Source organism: Botrytis deweyae (assembly GCF_014898535.1).
Source record: "Botrytis deweyae strain B1 chromosome Unknown BDEW_018, whole genome shotgun sequence".
In the NCBI taxonomy this organism is placed as follows: Eukaryota; Fungi; Ascomycota; class Leotiomycetes; order Helotiales; family Sclerotiniaceae; genus Botrytis; species Botrytis deweyae.
The window spans coordinates 260903-285128 of NW_024066225.1; the positions used below are offsets into that span (position 1 = coordinate 260903).

Consider the following 24226-nt stretch of genomic DNA (forward strand, 5'->3'; position numbering starts at 1 on the left):
CTTGGATCTATATATAGGGCGTTGATATCAAAGCAACTGTTCGTACAGTCGTTTCCAAAGAGTACTGTTTCGTATCGTTATTGCTCACAGTTTAGACAGCGGAATTTGAGTTCCGTGCATTTGACAGTTATTGAATGTGTTTCTCTGGATGATGTTATTTTGGACTCTATCATGTCTTCTCTGTATGCTTTTAATTTTCATTTCATTCTCGGAGATACTATGTATGCATTTGAGATGACACAGTGAGCGCGAAGTCGCTAGTCTATAAGGATGTTCTCCAAATCATAAGAGATCACCTCCTATTAACAGGATCTTGGTTGAATATATCAAACTCCAATTTTTTTGAAGATGAGGATATCTTGAGTTGAACTGTTTTTTCCAACTTCCAAAATGTACTGTTTTACCGTTTTTCGATATTCGTCTCTGCAATTTCCCCAGTGCGAACGGACCGGGCAAGATACAATAGAATGTCCTTGATCCTCTCAAAGCTTTTTCCTCTCCCTTCTTTCGAAATTAGAGCGAAACAGAATAAGTGATTAGTTAGTACCAAGTAACAACACACTCAGTCATTGTGAGCCGTAACAGGATTTCACTAGAAGCACACAGCTGTAGTAAATAATCGAGTCTAAACGACTCGGGGACTAAAATGGTACGGTTGTTACGTTCTTTTCAGCACATTGGTAATTCAAGATCTATTTATTTAACACTTTACCCAGTCATTACTCGAGATTATATGAACTAATACTTCCTTCTTTCTCTCACATAGAATTCACAAAGTCTTCAATTTAGAAATATTCAAATATGGCATCCGCAGCTCCTACCCTCATGGGACTTAAAAATGGGTCAAAGAACTCATTTCCACCAAAGTCCATGGAAGACACCAGAAAAATGATCGAACAACTTTGCATCGACATCAATTTCGCCCACAAGGTCGAGAAATTGGAAAAATTTGTCGGTGGCAATAATACCGCAATCTTATTCACTTGTCTTCCTATCAAAGCAACGACTGAAGACCAACGAGTCGCCTGCGTATTACGCACAGCTCTAACAAATTATTCGAAAGGCAACCCACCCGCCGATCACTACATGAAGTCGGAAGTATCCCTCACTCATTACTTCCGTCAGCAAATGCATCTACCAATTCCACTCGTTCTAGCATGGGATTGTACCTATCAAAATCGCATACATTGTCCATATACACTTTTAGAACGAATCAAGGGGGAGACATTGGAATATGAGTATTTCAGGCTGTATAAAAAATTGGAACTCCAGAATCCGCGGGACGCCCGCGTGGATCGTCGTTGCCAATACGCGAGATGTGTTGCTGACTTTGTGGCTGCGATGGACAAGACTGAACTTCCGGGATACGGAATTTTCGTCGCTCCCGTTGATATGCCACTTAAGGGTAACAAAGTGGAAGGTGATTTCCAGCTAAGTCGAGATTCCATCGACGGTGTTAGGATTCCCTCGGAGCTGAATTTTCCTAATTGGGTCAATAATAATTTAAATGCTCAGATGCAGAGAACTTCTGATATCTTTCTCAAGTTGTCGCCAGTTGAAGTTTGGAAAATTCAGAAGCTCAGACAGATAGGCACGCAGATGGCAGAAAAGGGGCTGTTGACAGACGAGCCGGCCGCGTTATGGCATGCAGACTTCTACCCGAGGAACATTATGGTTAAGACTTCTAAACACCATGTCATACTCACTGGAGTCATCGATTGGGACGAATCTAGGGCAGTAAGTAATTTTTTTCGCTCAAACATATTCAGATCTCTTCTTGAGACTGTACACTAACATTCTCATAGTTTCCTCGCATTGTAACCAGAAAACCTCCCAGCTGGCTCTGGTCCACGTCAGAGAGCCCTTTAAGACGAGAAGAAAGCGACGCAATTGCAGCTGCCTTTTACGATCATATGGAGATGCTGCGTCCAGGATATAAAAACGACGCGCGTCTGCCGATCAAAAAAGCAATTAGAGCTCTCTGCATGTACGCAGTCTTTGGGGTAAACTTTCAGCATTACCTTGAGTTGTCTTTTGATGGTTTGGTAGGGTATTGGGAGGATTTCATGAGGAAGCATTAAGAATTGGGAGAGATTGTGGATTATACTGCGATTATATTGGGGATTGAATTCGCAACGGGGATGGATGGGTTTGATGGGGAGCAGAAATTTGTCCCGTATGGGGAATTGGCGATGTAGTTGCGGCGATTTTAATATACCCCTCATATAGATGAGATAAATTTCTTAGATGATTTTTTTTGAACTGGAGTTCTTTTCCTTGCAAGATAGGTTATTGGGTATGAGTAATGTACACAAGACAATTTTTAAATATTCTGGATGAAGTGGAAATTTTGCTTAGAATAAAATGTTATTTGAGTGGTACCTGAGAGGGCATACGCATCTCTCCCCGATATATCCTTCGCGTATTAAACTTTGTCTTCATTATCCTCCTAGTATCCCAAGCTCGTTGATATTGATGACAGTCGTCAATTCCGTGTAAAATGTGCCTGACTAAGCTTTTGACTGCTTGACCTGAGAGCACTTTCTCCACCCAATTGCACAATAGCTGAATCAAGCAATAATGCACCATTGGACCTTCCACTTGATAATCTATACCATGATGAATAATCTACGGTGATGGTTAATTCCAATTCTAATCTTCCTAAACATTCTTGAACCTCAATGTTTTATGGATTATCTTGCAAACTTGGAGATCAAACATCCTTTATTCTTGTGACTACATCAACAAAGTGTTCGAATATACATCACCTCAAATATATGAGCTTTTCGAAATATCTTGTAAGATTACATCGTTTTCCCATCGACTCTTCTTGGATAATATTAAACCCAAGATTCTGGTTAGAGAAATAGATGTGTGCTGATGTAGCCTACATGAACACAGATACACAGCGTTTAGAAACTGTCAACATGGATCTTACACTTGCCCGCAATCCACACGTCGAGTTACTCCCCCTGGTACACGCACCATTCTATGACAGAAACCCGGAAGACCCACCGCCTGAACAGATTGGCAAAATGATTCCATTTCCGTCTACACTGAGTACCGATTGTGAAAGATTGCTCAATGCTCTACTCTTGGAACATGGACACCCACAAACCTCTGCATGTTGCCATATCATAGAGGGCAAAAATAACTGCTTTGTGTTATTCACATGCCAGACGACTCCATTTTATGCACGCCAATATTACTACATACGGACCCCTCGATATATTTCTTTTTCCCAAAAACGCCAATATCCAATCTATCAGCCAGTCAATACTCTTGTAGCATTGACATATCATTTCGGAGTTCATGGAGTCGGTTTACCTATCCCTGATATCCTTTTCCATGACTCCGGTTTTGAGAACGCTATTTCTTGTCCATATGTTGTCATGCAAATGATATTTGGGGCCCCACTACAAGGATTTTATCAAACCATACAACGATCACCACCTTTGTCTCCCTATGTATTGCAATATTGTCAACTTGCGCGTGAAATAGCACATTTCATTGCTAAGAAGGAAAGCGTTAAAATTCCAGGCTACGGTGTCATTAGAAATGTAGCAGATACAGAAATCCAGAACAGAGAAGACCCAAATACTCTCTACGACCTTGCCGTGGACGAACTGGACATAGCGGGTCAAAGAATTCCAAAATTCGGCTTTAGCAACTTCATCCGTGAGTTGATGACTAAAGAGTTGAAGAGACATATTGATCTAAGGGCATTGGGGCTGAGATATCAAGGTATCAAACTCGGATGTGTATGGGTAGAAATGGCGAGAAAAAAGATGCTCAGCGATCAAGATTCGACACTTTGGCATCCAGACTTTCACCCAAGAAATATCTTGGTTGTACTACTTGGGAGCGATGTTCGTCTGTCAGGTGTTATCGATTGGGACAATGCTTTAGCTGTAAGTGATTCCTCGTTTTTTCACGACAAAGGCTGGGTAACTAATCTACAGTAAGCTACCGCGTATCATGACAAGAGAGCCTCCTTCCTTTCTCTGGAACCAGCCAGGCGTTCTTACACAGCAACAGGCTGATGCGGTCAAACAAGCATTCGATGACACTATAGAGCAATTAGTTCCTGGGTACATAGAAGATGCATACTCGAGACCTCGAGTTCTCATTCGAGCAATGGGCATGTATTCGTTATATGGCCCCCAGTGGAAGCATTATGGAGAGATCTCCTTTAACGAATTTCTACTGGAATGCGAAAGATTTTTTGCACCAGACTTGCGTTACCCTATTGTATAATTAATTTCATTTCTGTATAAGAAAGACAGCAACGGCCTGAAGATTCGTTTTTTCAAGTAAAAATTCTGAATAATGAAGGATTAGAAAATATCAGCGAAATAAAATTCATGTAATAGTCCCTTGGTTCATCGGGAGAATGCTCGTTGTGTGTAAAAAATGACTCGTATTATAAATTTTACAATCACATCTATACTATTGTAATATTCATTGATTTATCTATTAACTTAGGTAAATAAAGAATGGTAATAAGTCAGAAAAGGCTAGAAAATTACATATGTTCAGTTGAGAAGATTTGATCACTAGACATAATACACTCAGCTATCAAATAGCCCGTTCGTTTATCTGACCAATGATAACTGTTGGTTTAGTAACTCATAGACAATCTACCACTATCACCTCATAGAATTAGTTCTAAAAGACGGCGAGTTTATTTTCCTCTTCAGGCTAACATCATGATATGAAAGCCAGTCTCATCGATATTATCTTTGTTGGGATTATAATCAAGTGTGAATTATGAAGAGTGAATTATAGTAAAAAGAAAGAAGAAAGTACCTAGGTAGTTTGGGTTGCTTTACTAATTCTAGGTGTAAATGAGCTTTGTACATGAGAGAAACAATGTAAGATCATGATGGTTCTGGGGTTTTCTTCAAGGATTATCTTAAATGTTGTCTGAAGATTGATATAAATCTATTGGGTGCTAATAAGTGAATGTATAGGTCACAAATCTTCGCAACAAAAATCGTGTCGTATATCAAGGTCTTTTTTATGTAGAACTAGAACATAGTTCGTTTTCACTGCACCCCTCCTTTACGACTAAGTTGCTTATTTTAGATTGTTTCAATGAATTTTCTTGTATCAGAAATCGTAAGATACCTTCTATACAACCCTGTCTCTTGAAGTCTACTCGATTGACAATTTTTTTTGTTCAAATACACTTTGGCACTAGTCTCATAGTTATCTTCACTTGATACGATTGTGTTTATCCAACACGGCAGTACCATGTCTATATAAAGGCATTGATCTATTGAACTTTCTCAATTCCTTTCAACCAGACAGCCTTCAACATACACCTTTCACAACAACCCAGTAACACAAAAATGGCATCTCAGTTCCCCTCCCCCATACCAAATGCCTTTCCACCGAAAGATATCTCGGCAGTCAAAGCAATAGTAACTCATCTATGCAACGAAATCGGACTCCCCCCAGGTATCATCCGAATCTCCGGAATAAAAAGCGGTAGCAAGCACAATATCATATTATTTACATGGATTCTAACCAATCTTCCCCCCGGTAGTCGTATGGCGCCTTGTAAACACTATGTCTTGCGGACCCCCAAAACACAAGGAGCAATCCCCGACCTTTGGATCCAGAGAGCCGCCGCTTTCGATTTCATCTCCGCCAAGCACTTTGAAGTTCCTAAACTATACGCTTATGATGCTAGATGCGGAAACGCCATCAGATCTCCGTACATCATGCAGAAACAAGTGGAAGGGTACACTTTACTGGAAAAATATCGTGCGTTGTACAACAAGTATCTCACATACGGCTATTACAAGCCAGCTAGTGATTACGGAGAAGCTGCATCTATGATATCCGTGTATATTGAGAAACAAGAATTGGCGTATCAATTTGAGTGTTACGGTACTTTTCAGCCCGTTCAGGGAATGGCTCTCCAGAGTTCCTTTCCTGATAGAGTACAGGATCGAATTGGATTGGTTGTCAAACCATTCACGAACACTTTATCCATGAGAGCTAATTCGAAGGCCATCGACTTTATACTCGAATTACTATATATGTCGGAATCTCAGACAAGAAATCCGGATCAGGAAGTTAAATATCGAAAGATTCGCCATATAGCTTTATGTATCAAGGTTTTGGACAACAATGATATCTATCGTGCTGCACATAGACCCGAGCCCTCTGTTCTTTGGCATCCGAATTTCCAGCCTAGCAAAATCATGATGACTGCGACGCCTCATTACTGTGAAGCTAGATCCGGCGTATCGAATGAGGACCCCACCCGAATGGAATCTTACAAACTAGAAGCTGTACTTGGATGGGAAGGCGCCATGGCACTGCCTCGTATCATGACTCGATGTCCTTCTTATTTCTTGTGGGGAGAAGGCCCTCACGTACGCGAGACAGATAAGTGTGTATGGAAGTATACCTGCGTCGATGAGATGATAGAAGAGGGGCTACCGGGATGGTGCGAAGATGCTTATGGAGAGATGTCGAGGATTGTTAGGGCGTTGGGATTTTATGCGTTGTTTGGTGTGGATTTTGAATGGTATGAACTTCCTTTTGAGGTTTTGATAGATGCGTGGACGCGTATTGAGCCTGTAGCGAGGGATCTGGAGTATGCGACGTAATAAGGATGTGCGTGGTTCAAGGGAATGGGTGCAATGTCTATTTTCGTGGATTGACAAATGGGTAGGTATATTATGGTTGTGAATGATTGTGATGTCATATTGCACTGTCGGGTCAAATAGGCTAGTGGATATATCAAATATAAATATCGCACCTCCTTTTGGGTTAAATTATTAATCTTATCTGAAACCAAGTTCCGTATGAGACTTTGAATTATATAATGGTATAGTTGTATGATGTTCAATTTGACGTTGAGTGATTAGCTTTACCAGATAAGTCGAAGTTGTATCTTCGATTGGAATAATAGTATGGCAAATATAAAATTTGGTGAAATACATACGTGTGCATGTAGAGAAATTATATACTATCAAGCTACATGGAAAGTAACATGTCATGTCTAGCACATTATTAACGCCAACCTGAATCACAACACTACCTTCCTTTTAGCCATCATTATACACAATTTTTCGGTATGAATGATAGAAACCGTAATCAAATTTTTATAACGTTGGCAGCAGGTGTCGCTCAAAAAAACCGTACCAAGCAATATCATTTAATACGACACCTTTGTACGATTAAGCACTACGGTGTTATGCGGAATTAGCTAAAACGTCGCCATGTCGAGCTCCAGTACATTATCCAGCAACACAGAGCTTTTTTGTCAATAGTGATCCATTTGCAGGTTGGGAATTATCATAGACGAAGCTTCGTGGAGAATGTTCACTGTCTAGTTCGTCTAATGCTGTAAGCGAGAAGGTGCAAACCTGTACGCCATCTCAGTAGACAACACTTTCAAACCGTAATTAGAAACTATTCCAAGTATCTTAGAAGTTACAAGAGGCGTAAGTCCATAGATAAAGATCTCACTACTGTGAAGTTCATTCTGACCTGTTCTAAAAGCTCAAAACAGTCCCTTCGCTTGACTACCGTATTCAACTAATCACTACGGTGATGATGTGGCTAGGTAGATACTGTCTATCTACATAGTAGTGAAGACCGTATGAAGCGTATCTTATGGGCATACTATATTATATATGCACCATTATCTTCGAGGGAAATCTACTTCATCACATCTTGACTTTCTTCTTCCCAACCAAAGAACTTACCTTACCACGAAAGTTCTTGACTTTCACCACTCAAATAACATTATTCTACCATCTTCCTCGACATAATCAAAGAAAATGGAATCTCAATACCCCCAACCTTTAGCATTGACCAATAATTCCTTCCCTCCACCCGGTGCAACAAATTCCACAATTACAGAGATCCTCAACAGATTCTGTCGCTCCATCAGCTTCCCAATCCGCATCTTGGGGTGTTCTGTGAAAGAAGGGGGGAACAATACCATCATACTCTGCTACGCAGTGTTCGCCAGCCCCACACACGCTACACCACCTTCTCCAATTTCCTGCATTCTGCGAATCGGAAAATTACGATGGAACCTTCACGACTACATTGATCCAGGAATTCTAGAAATGGCTGCATTTCATCACGTCATGGGAAAAGTATCACCACTCATCCCTGCCGTCTACGCCTGGGACGCAACATGTTTGAATATGCTCGGATGTCCTTATGTCATCCAACCACTTATCGCTGGTCAAGATTTGCAGACCCTATACACACCAATTGGTGGCTTGCGCGATACGATCCAAACGCGAATTAACTTCGCTTACGAAGTCGCGGGGTGTATCAAACACATGGAAAGTTTTCGATTCGAAAACTACGGCACTCTCGCAATCTCCACACGAATGCCAGCAAAGTGTTCCGATCCAAGCTCTCCCCTTATTTCCGATCTCATTGGGTTTTCGCCAATGCCCTGGACTGCGAATTCGTTCATGAGACAAGATTCGAAGATCGGACATTTTCTCATCGATATCTTGACTTCGCAGTTGAATGATGCAAGAAGACCACTGGCAGAGGAGAGACACGATATTCTTGTTTCAATGGCGTATGGATTGAATGAATTTGAATTAACTCGTGGGCTGGAACAGAATCCCGAGCCAGCTGTACTTTGGCATCCTGATTTTTGGCCAAGAAATATCATGATGGGGAAGAATGAGCAAGATGTTCAAATCACTGGGGTTATTGATTGGGATGGTGTCATGATTGTTCCGAGAATCATGACCCGTCGACCTCCTGTATTTTTGTGGGATGAAGGGGATGATTTGTCGGTATTTGAGAGAAATGCAATAAAATACCAATTTGATCAGAGGATCGAACAATTGTTGCCTGGGTATTGTTCAGATGCATATTCTGATTGGGGTAATATGACTAGAGCGATCGCGATCTACGCTTTGAAGGGCGTTGACTGGAATTATTGCGAGCTTTCTTTTGGTGTATTATTGGATCTGTGGAATGAATTTGTGGAAAATGCACAAGCAGAACCATAAAATATCTTCAATAAAACCCGCTTCTGCTTACCATGCATGAAGTGCAATTTCTGAGAGGAGGGATTAGGATGGAAGAGTAGATAACATCTTAGCTAAAATTAGAGAGAAGAGGGTATTGAATTACAGAGATAGTGGACTGAGATTGATTTAGGAAGTTGCATTCAGGAACGGGTGAGAGATGGTTAAGTTTGATACCCAGCCGGGAACGATGGGTTGGGATTTTGTGTAACGAATAGTTAAAAGATTTATGAAAATTGATGCAGATCCATGCATTATGAGGAACAGGCGAACAGTCTAAATGTCATTCAAGCGAATGCAATCCTTTCTTAGAATCATCTTCCTATCGGTCTGAATTATTTTATCTTGTACCCAGGTCTAAGAATAGTTTCCAAATCGGCAGGCTTTACGAGTGTGCATAGACTTTGATCTTTCAAACTCGAGGATATCTAAGTAGGTCAAATTCTTTTGAGAACCTCCCAAGTTACAGCTTCTTTATAACCTCATCTATTAGACACTTATGCATTATTCTCAAATGATCAGACAGTGAGATTCTTTCATTCTTCCTAGACATTGTTTCCAAAAGCGGGAGAGCACATAGATGTGCAAGTCGACCAACGGAGAAAAAGCATTACAATATACAGAATCAAGAGGATCTCCTTGACTAGTTCAGGAAATTTGTCAATTACTGCATTCCCGCAAGCCAGAGAGTTCTTTTGTACGTATTCAGAATTTCTCCTCTCATTCCTACAAACACTACCTACTCGTACAGGTAACACTTCTAAATGAATAAAATGTGAGATACCTTTTGATTCAGTTAGAAAATATAGATGATAACTTAATACAATAGGTACTCAAACAACTTCATATAGACCTAGATTTCACGCACGTTGGAACCACAAATTAAAGCCACCTTTGCACTTGCAGGTCAGCCGAATCTAAAGTCTACTTTATCTCATAGTCTTGAATACTCGAAGCAATAAATTCAAATAGTTCTCGAACTAGAGGTAATAATAGACCGAACTCCTGTGCTATGGCAGTGACAGATTCATGAAAGACATGGAAAACATATTAGAGCTATTACCCCCACAATATCTATCATTTGTCTCTGGAATATACGATTCTTATCTCTTCATGAGCTCATGTATTGGCATTTGACTCGAGGAACAGACTCTCAATACTCAAGTCTTAATAGAGAATTGAAATTCGGGAATACATTGATATTTCGTATCTCCTATGGAACCACGAACTTAGGTATGAGAATTTTAACATCATGCCAATACGTCAAGTAACTATTCCTCTCCTTCAGACCTATTTTCTTAGTATCGCCACCACCAGAATGAGATAGTACTACCCCATCCTCCCCAATTCTCCACACCACATCCCCCTCAAAACATCTCCTCACCCCCCTCCTCCCTCCTCCTCCCTCCTCCTCCCTCCTCCCTCCCTCCTCCATACTCCAAACCACCACTCCCCCCTCAGAACATCTATTCCTCTTCCTCTCCCATCCTCTTCCACTCCCTCAGCAACCCCCGAAATGAGAGTTCCAAGTGAGATCTATACCCCGTTCCCCAAAACGCATACGCAAACACCGCCCTCATAACTATCGCCTCTCTTCCCTCAGCCTCCCCTCTATATCCCGGAACCAAACTCTCCATATAACTATAAAAATGATCTTTGATAACTGCTTGCGATTCTTCAGGAAGACAGTTGCGTGTCCAGATCCACTTCAATGGTTTGCGTATCATGTATCGTGGGAGCTAGATGAATAAAGGTTAGTTCATTCTGGCACTGGTTTATGGAGAACTTACCACCAGTGCATCATCCCAATCAATGACCGCCGTCAACTTCATCTCTCGCCCCATTCCCTCACCAGCATCAACACGATCGAAAACCACGTTCCGCGGATACAGATCCGGATGCCAAAGCGTAGTCACTCCACTGAAGCGATCCATAAGTCCCTCATCTCTCATCTCCTGAAAGATCCTGCTCAACTTCACCAAATCTTTATACTCAGCTGACAAAAAGCCCGATTTCTCATACGCTACCTGAAGGTGAACATTGATCAAACCCTCAATGAATACATCATGCTGCACATTTCCCGGAATCCACACATTACCCACAAGACGAGGGTTAATACCCATCCACGTTTCCTTTTCCAAGCCCTCCACGCTCTTCCCCAACATACCCCGTCTATTAACCAACAATCCATACGCCGTATACTGGAAATTCATCTCCACACTCGCAAGAAACTTCGCCATTTCCTCCGCGACTCTCATTCTTTCCTTCAGATGATACTGTTCCGTAGCGGAACCAGGGACATTGAGCAGTTCATACCAGCGTGCCAGGTCTTTCCCTGCCGCTTTTCGCTGTACAATGTACGGACAGCCAATAGTATTATCATACGACTCATCATACGCCAAAACCGCAGGAATAGGAAGCTGAGATGGATGGGGTTCTGCTTCTCCACAGACCTGCGCAAGTGCGACGATTCTTTTCGTATCTTCGCATTCCGCGTTGGGAGAATTGGTGAAGACGATCTTTTCCGTTCTCAATATACAGTGCTGTCGAGTATGTGGAGGATGGTTTGGATCGGAAGATGTAAAGGGCATGTAGGAAAACATAACAACATTGTTGTTTCCCCCTTCTCGACGCTCGCAGTTTTGGATGTCGTGACCGAGTCCAATGGTGGTGCAGAATTCCTCTATGGTAGCAGGAAGACGATCAATTTCGCCCAAATCTGTTGGTTCTGGTGGTGGGAAGGGGTTGTCCATCATTGTATTGGAAGTGGGTGGCATTTTGTCCGATTGTTGTGCAGTGTAGCTTTCAAGTACAGAAGAATCCGCTATCAAAGTATTCAAAAAATGCTAGATATGTATTTAAATCGAGTACCAAGCTGTATTAATTGTTGCAGGATAGGGTATTCGTGGATGTATTTTAATCTGTCAAGTGACAAGCAGAAGTAATTTGTAAGTGTTGAAATTTTCCCAAAGCTCATCAGCATGGTGATGAGAACTAATTGGTATTATTTGTTTATTCAAATCCGAGGAACGACTTGATAATAACAAGAAAAGCATGATAAACAACTTTGTATCAACATGAATGATCAATGCTGGCCCACCAAGACTTGCTTCTCTTGTACTGAAAGAAGTCCTTTGAGATTTAGTATTTTCAACCTTTCATACCTCGTCGCTATACATATTAAGCGAAAATTAGATCACTTCAAGTTTAGAATCTAGAAGTTTAAATTCTGAATACCTCTCTGCAACTTTAACTGCGGCTATATGTTCCCTGCAACTATACCACCAGTCCTACTCCCGCTCCCTTTTCCCTTGATAAAAGTCCTTTGCGTTTCCTCCTGCCCCTACCATCCTTGATAGTTGTATATTCCCCTTTTCTCTTCCCCTCCACACATAAAGACCTAATACACAATACCACAATCCAATTCCCCTTATATAGAATACCACCAGTCCCGCCCGCCCTCAACAAAAGTTGCTTACTCTCCCCACTCCCTACCCTACCATCCTTAATAGTTGTTTCTCTTACCCCTTCTCCCCTCTCCCTCTATCTCCAGCCCCTAAAGCCCAACTAACTCCAACTAACTCCAACCAACCCCTATCAAACCTCCACCTATAGCTATACACTGAATTCAACAATTCAACAATCTAACAAGCATAGGTAGCTCCCATCCATCCACTCCGCCCAGCAATTCTTTCGCTTGGAATTGAACATACACCATTGAATTATCACATACCTACCTACCTACCTACCTATTCAACCATCCCTCCATCCCTCCATCCCTCCATCCCTCCATCCCTCCATCCCTCCATCCCTCCATCCCTCCATCCCTCCATCCCTCCATCCCTCCATCCCTCCATCCCTCCATCCCTCCATCCCTCCATCCCTCCATCCCTCCATCCCTCCATCCCTCCATCCCTCCATCCCTCCATCCCTCCATCCCTCCATCCCTCCATCCCTCCATCCCTCCATCCCTCCATCCCTCCATCCCTCCATCCCTCCATCCCTCCATCCCTCCATCCCTCCATCCACCATTCAAACCCTAAACCTCATCCATTCATTATCGATCACCAGATATCAAACATCAAACATGCTTCCGAACTTTCTTCATCTATCTAGGTATCCTTCGCTCCTTACCCACTCCCTTATGCTTGCAACGACTTGCTACCTGCATCTGTATCACAAAAATCAATTCCTCATTCCAAAAACTTCAAAACCTCAAAACTTCATTTCGCTTCGCTATCGTATCAATTCGTCTATATACAAGTCAACAAGCAGCCCCATCTCGTTGCTCTCCACCCCCATTCCAGATCCACCCCTCGTCTATACAAAATGTCTCCTCCGTTCCCCAATACATTTGCAATAGACAATCAACCACAAATAACCAAGGCATTCTCAAACACACGCTACGCTCCGCTCCAATCAATCACGCCAATACGCATCACAACATTCATTAATAACAACCACCAACTACCCTAAAAGCATTAAACCAAATCCCCTAATTGTAAAGTAGTAAACCAACTCTTCATGTTTTATGCATGCATGTATTCAAAGAACGCCCCTAATCAATCCAATCCAATCCAATCGCATTGTACAAAAGTTGGTACTGAGCAATGTAACCTCCCAAAATCAAACTTGTTCCTCCTCTCATCCCGATTAATAACGAGTTGATCTTCTATCACGTCCTTGTTGAGGTGCAGCATGTGGATTATCTCCATCAAAAAGATCTTGCAAATAAGCACTCGGCGCTCTAACGTTTCCATCATTATGTCTTGATTCCAAGGTACTGGATTCGGAATGAGTATTATGACCGGGACTACCAGGTGGAGATTGATTTCCTCTTGCATATCCTTGTGGAGTGAGATTTGACATATTAATACTTTGTCTATCACCTGGATATGCTCCTGGGAGTGCATTTCCTGCTGCATAATAACCTGCTGGAAGATAACTCGAAGCACGATTTCCTGGGTTGTTTCCACCGGCGAGAGCTGTAGGACTAAAGAATAAAGATGTCTGAGATGGTGGTGCGTTAGCAGTGGTTGGCCTCTTCTTCCCACTTTTTCCACCCAATCCACCTCCTCCTAGTGAAAGAGTTGAATCCTTATCGGCATATTTGTAAAATGGTGCTGGTGGAGCTTGAAACAATTGCTTTTTATCCACATGGCTCGGTTGTCTAGCTGCGCGTTTGACTGATCTATGTAACGCCCAAGCGACCATCATACGCCAAACCAAAACCGATAGGGCCATGAATCCAAGGACTGCGCCTACTGCAATAAAAACCGTACCTTCGGGATACCTTGATTCTTTCATAAATGGTGCATTTGAGGTTGGAGGGACAGCAGCCGTTGGAATTGTGTATGCTCCAGCCAATGTTGGTAAAGCGGAAGTTGAGGTTCCTTTACCCGTTGAAGTAGATCCACCTGTAATTACGGCAATCGATTGCGCTGTTGTCGAGGCTGTGTCACTGGAGGTTGTGGTTTTCGTTGAGGCTGCAGCGGCTGAAGATTCCGAAGCTGCCACACTGGAAAGATTGGGTAATTCTGAAGTCGCTGTTGTAGCCGCTGTTGTGGTAGTTGCTGCCATGATTGGCATGACAAATAATGAAACTGCAAAAGCAGCAGATGCCGCTGATTTATTGAATCGCATTTTTGTGTATATTGTATGTAATTCGTATTCGAAAAGGAATCGTTGGTACTCGTGATAGAAAGTTGGGATTATACACTCCAACTGAATCGAATGTTGTCGCAGCGACCGACCGATTGAAGAATTGCGTTCCTACGGGAAATGATGTGAAATTCGAGGTATGTTTGCTTCGAATCCTCCTCCGACAAGTCGAATCTTGATTGAATTCCCAGTTCTAGAATGGTTCTCTGGTCGTAAGAATCCTTCCAAAGTCGATCACGACGTTAAGTTTGTCGTTGTGCAGCAGGAAATTGATGGTTGAGAATGAAACCGCGATTTCAGTAGTGGAACAGACTGGTGGACAGTAATTAATGTTTACAAGGGTATCCAAATCTATGGGGTAGGTTTGATGTTATGCAAAGAAGGATGAGTGGTGAGGAATCAATGACCAGAGGATCCAAACCGTGACCGATATAACAGCAATGAGAATGCGATAACGAAGGGAAGAAAAGCAAGGAAGGAATATTGAATCTTGAATAATAAATGAGGTTATTCAAAGATTTGTTGAGTTTGTGGCTGTAATTGTAGATGTGGTCGGGTGGTGGTTGTACTCACCTGGCATTCACAGTCAATAAGAAGAAGAAGAAGAATTCAACCAATTCAACCAACTCACATGATCTTATTTTGATTATGTAATTCTCGTATTTTGCTTGTATTGGCTCTTCCTTTCTTCTTCCTGACCTCTCTCTCCCTCTTGCCTCTTTCCTCTCTCCTCTCTTCGTGTTCCTGCATTCCCCAGTCAAGAAATATACATGACACATGACATGACTTAGACAGAAGTTAATTCAAATTCCTTAAAATGGATTAGTAAATTACCAAATTATGGATAAAATGTAAACTAACCGCTTGATCTGCTCCATCACCTATAAATAGTTATTAAGAGTTACTAGGGGCAACAATACTTAGGTAATCCTCAAGCACGTGCTAATGGTAAAATGCATTAGACTAGAGGTATCTAGCCTAGCTCCCTCGTCTTCAAGGCGGTGAAAAGATCATTTTGGCAAAATTATCGAAATTTATCATTTTTTGCTTGATTGTCGTAGATACTTATCGAGAACATACCTCCATCGACTTACCCAATATTCCATCTTGTCGCAACCCACACAACCATATATTAATTGATCGCACATATATTCAAATCGTTTGAACAATGGGTAAAGCAGCCAAAACCCGCAAATTTGGTGCTGTAAGTATTCTTCTTCCATCTCGCACACCTCTTATCGATTAATCCATCTTACTTACATTTCCCCTCCTCCCCTCAGGTCAAACGAGTCATCGGACAACGAGATGCGCGTCTAAAGGAAAATAAAGATAAAGGAGAAGAAGGAGCCAATAAACCCAAGGAACTTGTTCGAGAAGCGTATGCTATCCCTTCCACAGTCGCACAATTCATTAACTAATGACGTATCGTATCTAGACCTCAAGTCTCATCCGCTCTCTTCTTTCAATACAACGAAGCTCTCGTCCCTCCATATTCGATCCTCATTGATACCAATTTCCTCTCTCATACCGTTCAACGCAAACTTCCTCTTCTGGAAACTCTCATGGATTGTCTCTACGCTAAATGTATTCCTATCATTACTTCCTGCGTCATGGCCGAATTGGAAAAACTTGGTCCAAGATATCGTATCGCTCTGCGAATTGCGCGTGATGAGAGATGGCAAAGATTGCAATGTGATCATAAGGGTGTTTATGCAGATGATTGTATCGTGGACAGAGTACAGAAGCACAAGATTTATATTGTGGCAACGAACGATAGGGAATTGAAGAGAAGAATTAGAAAGGTTCCTGGTGTGCCCATTATGAGTGTGGCAAGAGGAAAGTATGTCATTGAGAGATTACCAGATGCTCCAGAGAAGTAGAGTCTTTATCAAGATGACAGGATCATGATAGCTTGGGTAATGCATATCCGGAAGTCTGGCGTTCAGGAAAAGGGAATCAAAATTCTTTAAAGATATTGGGAATGGCTTGGGGAAATAGTATGGAACCTCATATATACTTGAGTGTCCCGAATTTTATGTATTTCAGATGTATAGTTTAAGAAATACTATTTAACATTGAAAACTCGTGCTGTACACATTCATTCGATGGCTGATATCAAAATCTCTAGAGATCGTGTTACCGTTATATGGGTAGTTTCATCATAAAGATATCATATCTTACCTTCTCTAGGGATACAAGCGAATATCACCTTCATCACCAGAGTCACAGCATCACATCTAGATCGCTCGATACCATTACAAAACTACCACTTTACTTAACATTTACTCCTCAGCTTACAAAATAAGATCCTCCCCCTCCAATCTTAACATCGACTATCTTCCCGTTTTGAGACACCTAGATTCCTCCCCCTCCTCAAAAGAGACACCAAACAATCCTCTCCAAACTGACCATCTTATCTCATCTTGCTCTATCTTTAATACATCTTCATCTCACTATATTAAGCTCAGCGCTTATTATACCTATACTCATTATCCACGAGTCTTCTCTCTTCTTTCTTTTCTCTTTTTTCTCCTTCCCTCATAATTCAATGCCGCCATATCATATAATATAGATAGCTATCCTTCTCTACCCTCCATCTCCCTCTCCCTCTCCCCCAAACCCAAGAAACTCCAACAACTATACCTTCTACCATTCCTCAAGACATCATATACCATACACAAATCCCCTTAATCACTATATTCCGGGGTAAGATATATATTTTTATATTTTGATAACTGATCTAGAATCTATATACGTGTATATATTATATATATATATATATATATATCATCCATCCATCCCACTATAAAATATAAACACCTAGGTACTCGCTAAACACCCCTATAGCTATACTCATATCTTTCTCTATCTAATTCTAATTTTATCTCGGGCAACTTTCATTGAAATTGATATTCGCATCTGCATTTGTATTATCGTCTACTATTTCAATTTCGCTTTGTTGAGTACTAGGTGGTGGTATATCTCTACCTCTATATCTACCTCTATCTTTACCCCCAGAATCAGAATCGCATCGCATCGCATCGCATCGCATCGCATCGCATCAAACTCATCTCCTCCCCACAAATCTAATACATACAATCAATACATACACACATACCAATCCAATCACACCCCCTAAATCATCCAATTCTAAACTTTCATATCACCTCCCCCCTCCCCCTCTCCTCGCCCGCTTATCTTTTCATCCCTTCTTTCTATTCCATCCTAACTCAAAGCATCTCATCCCTATCTCATCCCTATCTCCACAAGTTCTTTCTAGGATGCGAATAACTGATTAATCAATCAAGAGGTAAAGTAGACAACTACGATTTCACTTTCTTCACAATTGCGTGTTTACAGCTCACGTTGAATCCAACCTCCACCCTCCAAACCTCCAAGTATTCAGAGCCCAGAATATAAAACCAGTCCTGACTCCTTACCACCCCATTATCTTGCTTTCACCCCCCCCTCCCTATTCTCTCCCTCCCATTCCCCCATCTCCCATTCCCCCATCTCCCATTCCCCCATCTCCCATTCCCCCATCTCCCATTCCCCGTCTCCCCTCCTCCAAAAAACACACACCCCGAACAAACAATTACTCACTGGATGCAGAAGTAAGATATAGGATAGATAGGATATGTATACTACTAGGTAGAAAAATCCTGAGATGCTTCACTTCACTTCACTCATGCATGCATGACTGACTGACACTAACACTAGTCGATATTCACATCATCTTCTATTATACTTCGGGATAGAAAAAGAAACATTTAGAATTTTCATCCACGCATACGAAATGAAGAGCAAGAAAGAAAGAAAGAAAGAAAGAAAGCAAAATACTTCAACTTCTCCATGTACTTCTCACAACCCATTCATCTCAAGAAGAACAGAGAAAAGCATGTTTAAAAATCCCATACCATTTATTGAATACCCATGCATACTTTATACATACAAAATCATACACTAGCTTTACTTCGCAAAAACTCCAATTCCAATCCATCCATCCCTTTCCTTTCCACAATCAATCTTTCCTCTCTCTCATTCCTCCACCCAGAAATTACTGCTGTTTCTTTTGCGCAGATGGTCCCATCTCCTTATCAAATGCTCCATATGAAACTTGAAGACTGGATACGGCGTTCAATCCCACATACAAGATACTAAGAAGGAGGATGCCAACCACCAAACCCATGAAAATGCCAGGAGTGAAGTATTGATATTTCTCGAATAGTGGTCTACGATCTGGTTCCGTGGTTGAATTGTCTGCTCTGATTCTGAAATCTCGCTTCAAATCGATATGGGAAGTGGAGTCAAACTCCGCATTATAAATTGGCAGTTCGGAATTGTGTTGTTCGAGAACAGAGCCAACAGGTGTGGTGGTAAAAATGACGGTGTATTCTGGACCAGTGGCGAGATGTTGGTAGTAAACATTGTTGAGCATGTAATCTACGCACGAGTTAGTCTTGAATCTTGCCTGATGATTCAAACGAGCACAAACCTTGGTCATTGAATTCCTCAGCTCTTGCTGCTTTCTCAGTCGACAATGCGTCGAAGTGTGATACAATGACACCTTTTCCGGTTCCATCAGCAGACTCATAACCAACATTTTCACGTCGTTCGACTTTCTGGCCGCATGTCTTCTCAATATATTCTGCTAATTCGCCAGCTAGATTTCCATCTTCGTGCATGACATCCATAACGCTATAAGTAGCTCGAACTCTCGAATCGGCAAAAGCAGCTTTCATATGAGGAACGGATTCTGGGGCTGAGAAGTCAGAGGCGGCGAGTGCATCTTGTTGGATAATAATGTAGACATCAGAGGGGCAAGTCGAAAGGAAGTTCTTGGCATTCTGAAGGACTGATGTCGTGGTATCTAATTCTTGACTCTCAATTTGCATCGAAGAAGGTAATCTGCCATTCTCGTGTTAGTAACTACATGGCGATGAGCGGGTAGTTGGAAGTATAACTCACTCCGATGATGAGAATAAAAGGAAAGCTGATGTATCTTTAAACGCTTGCACTGCAGCGGCGCAGCATAATAGCGATCCAGCAATCGAATACCGCATCTTGACTTCTGTGGTTGGAAAGTTGTGATGCGTGCGAGATGATCTTGTTGATGAAGCTGTTTCATTAAGCTTCGATAAGTGCAACCTTGAGCTCTCTAGATGATTATGTAAGCAGTTTGATATCTATCAACAATTCGTGATTTAGGTTCAATTGGATAACTTCAATTCTCAAATCTTTTTATAATTCAAAGCCCAAGTCTCCGGTGACCTTTAAAACATTGGAGAATTACCCTTGATATACAGAGTGATTTATGTTCCAATTAATTAGGAACAACTATCCACCACCACCGTCCTAGTTCACAACATTCTCATACTCCACTGACTAAGCCAAGGCGGTAAGATCTTACTGCCCAAATTATTCCTTCCCCAGGATTATATTAAATTCATCACGAAAAGACATCCAATTCCAAGTGCGCCGCAAGTCATCCCCCTCACAAATCAATCACCATGGAATCCTCATTCATAGTCAAGCCTCGTCCCAAGCGATCAGTCCTACCAGCGCACAAAAAGAAGAGAAAGTTCGACCATAAGATTGAAGAAATCAATTTCGATTTAAGTGCTCGCGAGGATTACTTAACTGGATTTCACAAACGAAAGGTTCAGAGAGCGAAGAGGGCTCAAGAGGAAGCGGAGAAGAAGGCTAGAGAGGAGAGAATTGTTATGAGGAAACAGGTTTGTTGTTCGATGCTTTGGGGAGGATCATTGGTTAATCTGTTGATGTTTAGTTACGAGAGGAAAGAAGAGCAGAGTTAAATGAGCATGTTAAAGCCGTGAATGCGCTATTAGAGGATGTGGAGGAGAGATTTGATGGCGGAGACGGGGATGAATGGGGAGGGATAGAGGAAGAAGAAGCCGAGGAGGAAGCGCCCGAGTTGGTGGATCACGAAGAGGAATATATCGATGAAGATAAATACACAACGGTCACAGTCGAAGGGATAGAAATATCGAAAGATGGAATCAAGAGAACTGCGGATGAAGAGGATAGTGATGATGGTATACACGAGGCAAAGGGGAAGGTCATAAAAGAAGAAGAGAAGGTCAAGAAGGTTTGGCCCAAGAAACCACGGAAGAAGAAGTTTACATATGAGACCAAGGCGGAAAGGAAAATGACGAGACAAAAACAAAAGTCTGGGAGCAGAGCAGCAGCAGATGCGCGACGAGGTAATAATTAAAATGGAATCTATTAACAACTTCACAATCAGAACCCGCAGTAATATTTGGTATGTGACTTCGATATCGATCGAGAAGCAAATCATGTAAAAACAGCGTACCACCGCCAGCGCATACGAGGCTTAACTGTAATTATTCCGCAACCCATGCACCTAAAAAGCTCTAGAACAGAATGTCGACTGTGACATAAAAACCAATTTAAATGTTGCCAATCTCTGCTTGGAAGTCCTCCAATTCCTTTTGCACAGTAGCATACTTCTTGGCCATCTCCTCGAACTTTGCCTCCCATTGATCACGATCTTGCTCGAGAGCCTGGACCTTACGTTCGAAGTGACCGGCCTTAACATCGGTTTGACGGAGTCTAAGACACACAAAGGTCAGTTTATATTACTGTGGATATCAAGATGTGCACATGTGCAAAACTTATGAAGCAACCCCCTATTTTTGTAGGAATTCCAATATTTCAATCACTTACTTGTCATTTGTCTCGCGGAGGTTCTTGTCAGCTTCCTCAGCTTCCTCCTCCAAAAGTTGTAATCTTCGTTGAAGAGTCTCGTTCTGTGTACCGTGTTGACTACCTTCCTCTGCCACAGCCTTGGCCTCCTTAATCCCGCTTTCTAACTTCTCCACTTCGGTTTCCAACAAGTTGTTCTTGTGTGTGAGGGATGTGATTTCTTGCTCCTTTTGGAGGTTCTCTTGCTCAAGAAGCTTGACCTTTTCTTGAAGCTCTTGAACCTTTGCGGTAGCTTCATCGGCCTCAATACGGAGGGTGTTCATTTTCTATCAAGATGGAAATCAGCATCTTTCCTTCAGAATCATTCGAAAGCAGTGTCGGCGATCGTATTGGGATGGAAAGGGGAATTTCGTAGACTGGAGGGACGAATGGCGGGGTTAGTTTCGTTGATCTTACTTACTTCCTTGATGCGATCCATTTTGAAGGGTTATTTGTTGGTTAACACGATGTGGTGAGGTTGAATTTAGAAAGATTTGATATCACAAAGAATATCTTTATGGTTGATGTTGATGGTATGAAAGAAGTTGAAGAAGTTGCGACTGTTTGAGATGTTGCAGATGGTAGGTAAAGGGTGAGAGACCAAAGAGAGTATTATTGCCAACCGAACATAAACAGGGGTGAATGGTTGGTCTGTGAGCAAGGGGCTCACGGGGCTGTATAATCAAAAATGGGAAGAGCTCTGGGTTTGACAGAGTTGCCGTAGAAACAAATCAAAATAATTGAATGTTACTCTTACTCTGTAAAACGAAATTTACATATATGTCGACAAACACAACCACTTCATAATACATTCTAATGTAACACACATTCTCAAGATAAATCACATTAACCATCATTGCACAGGATAATTGGTCAATATGTTTGCAGCTAGGGATCAAGAGAATTTGATCCATGGTCATCAACAAGTCGCTGCCTCTAAACCCCTCAATCAAGGCACCAGAAGTTTACAACCAAAGACGCCAGGAAACAAATTCCCAAAGACACCATTGAAGGTCCCATTGAATGACGAGAACGCGCCAGGAGGATTCGGTGGGAAGGGATCTGTCCTCGGCACAAAAAGCAAAGGCTTAGGCGGAAAAGATGCGACCTTTGATAAGAATGCTTTTGTTACACCCGTGGGTAAGAATTTTCCATTGCATAATGGTAGGATCAATATCTAATTTATAATAGGTCCTCGAAATCGAGCTCCCCTTGGTATGAAGACTACGAATGCGAAAACCAAAGTATTCCAAACTCCCGTCGGTCCCGCACCTGAGAAGGACCTCGAAAAGACTGTATCAAAACAAACGAGTGCTCGCAGACCCAAGCATAAGGTTTCGGAGAAGATTAAGATCGATGTACATGGAGATGAGAATCCTCTAGATGATGTTGAAGTCGAATATATGCCACCAAGATCCAAGGATCTACCATATGACTCAGATACCTTCCCAACTGGCTGTCTCAACTACGATATGCTCAAGCCAGAAAACCTTACCAAGGGAGCGCTTGGCGAATTCTATAACACCAATGATAAGACTGGAAGATCAAAACTCGAGCGGGATTTGGAAATGTCTTCAGTTGAGCGCGCGAAGAAGACGGATGCGCAAATCATGGCATCAATGGAAGAGGATTGGACTGTTGGTGATGTCCCTGAAACATTCAAGAATGTGAAAAGGAAAGCATCATCGAAGCAAACCAAGGCTACAGTTGCCACAGAGCAGAAACCAAAGGCTCCCATCTCAACCAGAGGTCCTTCAGCAATCGCATCTCGTCGAGCAGCATCCGCTTTATCAACTCTCCCAAGATCTGCAATGGAGCCTTACAAGAGACCATCAACAGCTATTCCAAGACCAACTTCATCACTTTTGAGAGGTAGAAAGACACCAACGTTTGCTCCTGTCACAAACAACACTATGCGTGCCACAGCTGCCACAGCCACATCTAGAAGTACCATTGGTTATACCAAAGGTAGATCAGCTTCTAACGTTCTTCAAAAGAAGGATGCTCCACCTCTCACATTGAAGAGAACAAATACTTTACCTCGCTCGACTAGCAATCTTTCCCATGGCTCGGATAGTACCATTACTCCCGCCCGTTTTGCCCAGAAAGAAAATGTGTCGAATCCAGAGTACAAGAAATTGGATTTCTTGAGTGCCTTTGAGGTTGATGATGAGGACTTGGAACCGGCTTTGAAATGTGGTTTGCCAGAGTGTTTGATTAAATTCGATGAGGATGAAGAGGATTTCGTTTTGACAATTGGAGGTACGGAATAGGGTTATTTTCATTTGTTTTGGAAAGACCGGTTTTGGTTTTGGTTGTATTATGATGACTATGGTGTTATGAAAGGTGTGAAAATGGAGTACGGATGGACAAGATACCACAACTTGTATACCTTTACCTAGGTGTTGCATGGTATACAATATTTTTCTCTTATGTTATTGGGTGCGATGCGGTGCGATTACTATATTTGTATGATATGATACATTGGGGAAGTTATTCTTTAAGCTATAAGTTAGAGAGTAGTAATTAGGACTTGTATATGACTTTTCAATCACTGTGTGCCTTTTTATGTCATTGTGATTGTGAATGGCTCACTTCTACCTATGGAATACAATAAGGTTCGATTTGACATGGCGATAAGTATGACATGATGAAATGTGTTTCTCATTGTTTTCCTCCGCCTCAAAAACCTTACATAGCATCGGTCGGCTAACATTTCGTGGAACAACAACTACGTGATGATACAGTGGAATAGGCACTGCATATATATCTATCTACCTATCAAAATCTTGGGCAGATTCCGTATT

General features: G+C 41.8%; 11 protein-coding genes across 11 annotated transcripts; 7 read left to right on the forward strand and 4 right to left on the reverse strand.

Moving 5' to 3' along the window:
• Window positions 1–801: 801 nt before the first annotated feature.
• EAE98_007572 (uncharacterized protein) lies at window positions 802–2081 on the forward strand (the record flags this gene model as incomplete). The annotated part of the gene is made up of 2 exons (XM_038955195.1): window positions 802–1737; window positions 1806–2081. 2 exons carry the CDS (start codon window positions 802–804, stop codon window positions 2079–2081), a joined length of 1212 nt encoding a protein of 403 aa, XP_038808373.1.
• An 846-nt stretch (window positions 2082–2927) lies between these two features.
• Window positions 2928–4257, forward strand: EAE98_007573 (uncharacterized protein; the record flags this gene model as incomplete). Its single annotated transcript, XM_038955196.1, has 2 exons — window positions 2928–3911; window positions 3967–4257. The coding sequence occupies 2 exons, from the start codon at window positions 2928–2930 to the stop codon at window positions 4255–4257; spliced, it is 1275 nt and encodes a 424-aa protein (XP_038808374.1).
• Window positions 4258–5354: 1097 nt separating this feature from the next.
• On the forward strand, window positions 5355–6626 carry EAE98_007574 (uncharacterized protein; the record flags this gene model as incomplete). Its single annotated transcript, XM_038955197.1, has 1 exon — window positions 5355–6626. One exon carries the CDS (start codon window positions 5355–5357, stop codon window positions 6624–6626), a length of 1272 nt encoding a protein of 423 aa, XP_038808375.1.
• A 1179-nt stretch (window positions 6627–7805) lies between these two features.
• EAE98_007575 (uncharacterized protein) lies at window positions 7806–9014 on the forward strand (the record flags this gene model as incomplete). The annotated part of the gene is made up of 1 exon (XM_038955198.1): window positions 7806–9014. The coding sequence occupies one exon, from the start codon at window positions 7806–7808 to the stop codon at window positions 9012–9014; it is 1209 nt and encodes a 402-aa protein (XP_038808376.1).
• A 1484-nt stretch (window positions 9015–10498) lies between these two features.
• On the reverse strand, window positions 10499–11809 carry EAE98_007576 (uncharacterized protein; the record flags this gene model as incomplete). The annotated part of the gene is made up of 2 exons (XM_038955199.1): window positions 10499–10771; window positions 10823–11809. The coding sequence occupies 2 exons, from the start codon at window positions 11807–11809 to the stop codon at window positions 10499–10501; spliced, it is 1260 nt and encodes a 419-aa protein (XP_038808377.1).
• Window positions 11810–13685: 1876 nt separating this feature from the next.
• On the reverse strand, window positions 13686–14675 carry EAE98_007577 (uncharacterized protein; the record flags this gene model as incomplete). Its single annotated transcript, XM_038955200.1, has 1 exon — window positions 13686–14675. The coding sequence occupies one exon, from the start codon at window positions 14673–14675 to the stop codon at window positions 13686–13688; it is 990 nt and encodes a 329-aa protein (XP_038808378.1).
• A 1186-nt stretch (window positions 14676–15861) lies between these two features.
• Window positions 15862–16573, forward strand: EAE98_007578 (uncharacterized protein; the record flags this gene model as incomplete). The annotated part of the gene is made up of 3 exons (XM_038955201.1): window positions 15862–15897; window positions 15974–16071; window positions 16129–16573. The coding sequence occupies 3 exons, from the start codon at window positions 15862–15864 to the stop codon at window positions 16571–16573; spliced, it is 579 nt and encodes a 192-aa protein (XP_038808379.1).
• A 2177-nt stretch (window positions 16574–18750) lies between these two features.
• EAE98_007579 (uncharacterized protein) lies at window positions 18751–19756 on the reverse strand (the record flags this gene model as incomplete). The annotated part of the gene is made up of 3 exons (XM_038955202.1): window positions 18751–19136; window positions 19189–19601; window positions 19662–19756. 3 exons carry the CDS (start codon window positions 19754–19756, stop codon window positions 18751–18753), a joined length of 894 nt encoding a protein of 297 aa, XP_038808380.1.
• A 447-nt stretch (window positions 19757–20203) lies between these two features.
• EAE98_007580 (uncharacterized protein) lies at window positions 20204–20928 on the forward strand (the record flags this gene model as incomplete). Its single annotated transcript, XM_038955203.1, has 2 exons — window positions 20204–20428; window positions 20482–20928. The coding sequence occupies 2 exons, from the start codon at window positions 20204–20206 to the stop codon at window positions 20926–20928; spliced, it is 672 nt and encodes a 223-aa protein (XP_038808381.1).
• A 196-nt stretch (window positions 20929–21124) lies between these two features.
• Window positions 21125–21858, reverse strand: EAE98_007581 (uncharacterized protein; the record flags this gene model as incomplete). The annotated part of the gene is made up of 3 exons (XM_038955204.1): window positions 21125–21287; window positions 21402–21706; window positions 21841–21858. The coding sequence occupies 3 exons, from the start codon at window positions 21856–21858 to the stop codon at window positions 21125–21127; spliced, it is 486 nt and encodes a 161-aa protein (XP_038808382.1).
• Window positions 21859–22297: 439 nt separating this feature from the next.
• EAE98_007582 (uncharacterized protein) lies at window positions 22298–23692 on the forward strand (the record flags this gene model as incomplete). Its single annotated transcript, XM_038955205.1, has 2 exons — window positions 22298–22559; window positions 22611–23692. The coding sequence occupies 2 exons, from the start codon at window positions 22298–22300 to the stop codon at window positions 23690–23692; spliced, it is 1344 nt and encodes a 447-aa protein (XP_038808383.1).
• Window positions 23693–24226: the final 534 nt, after the last annotated feature.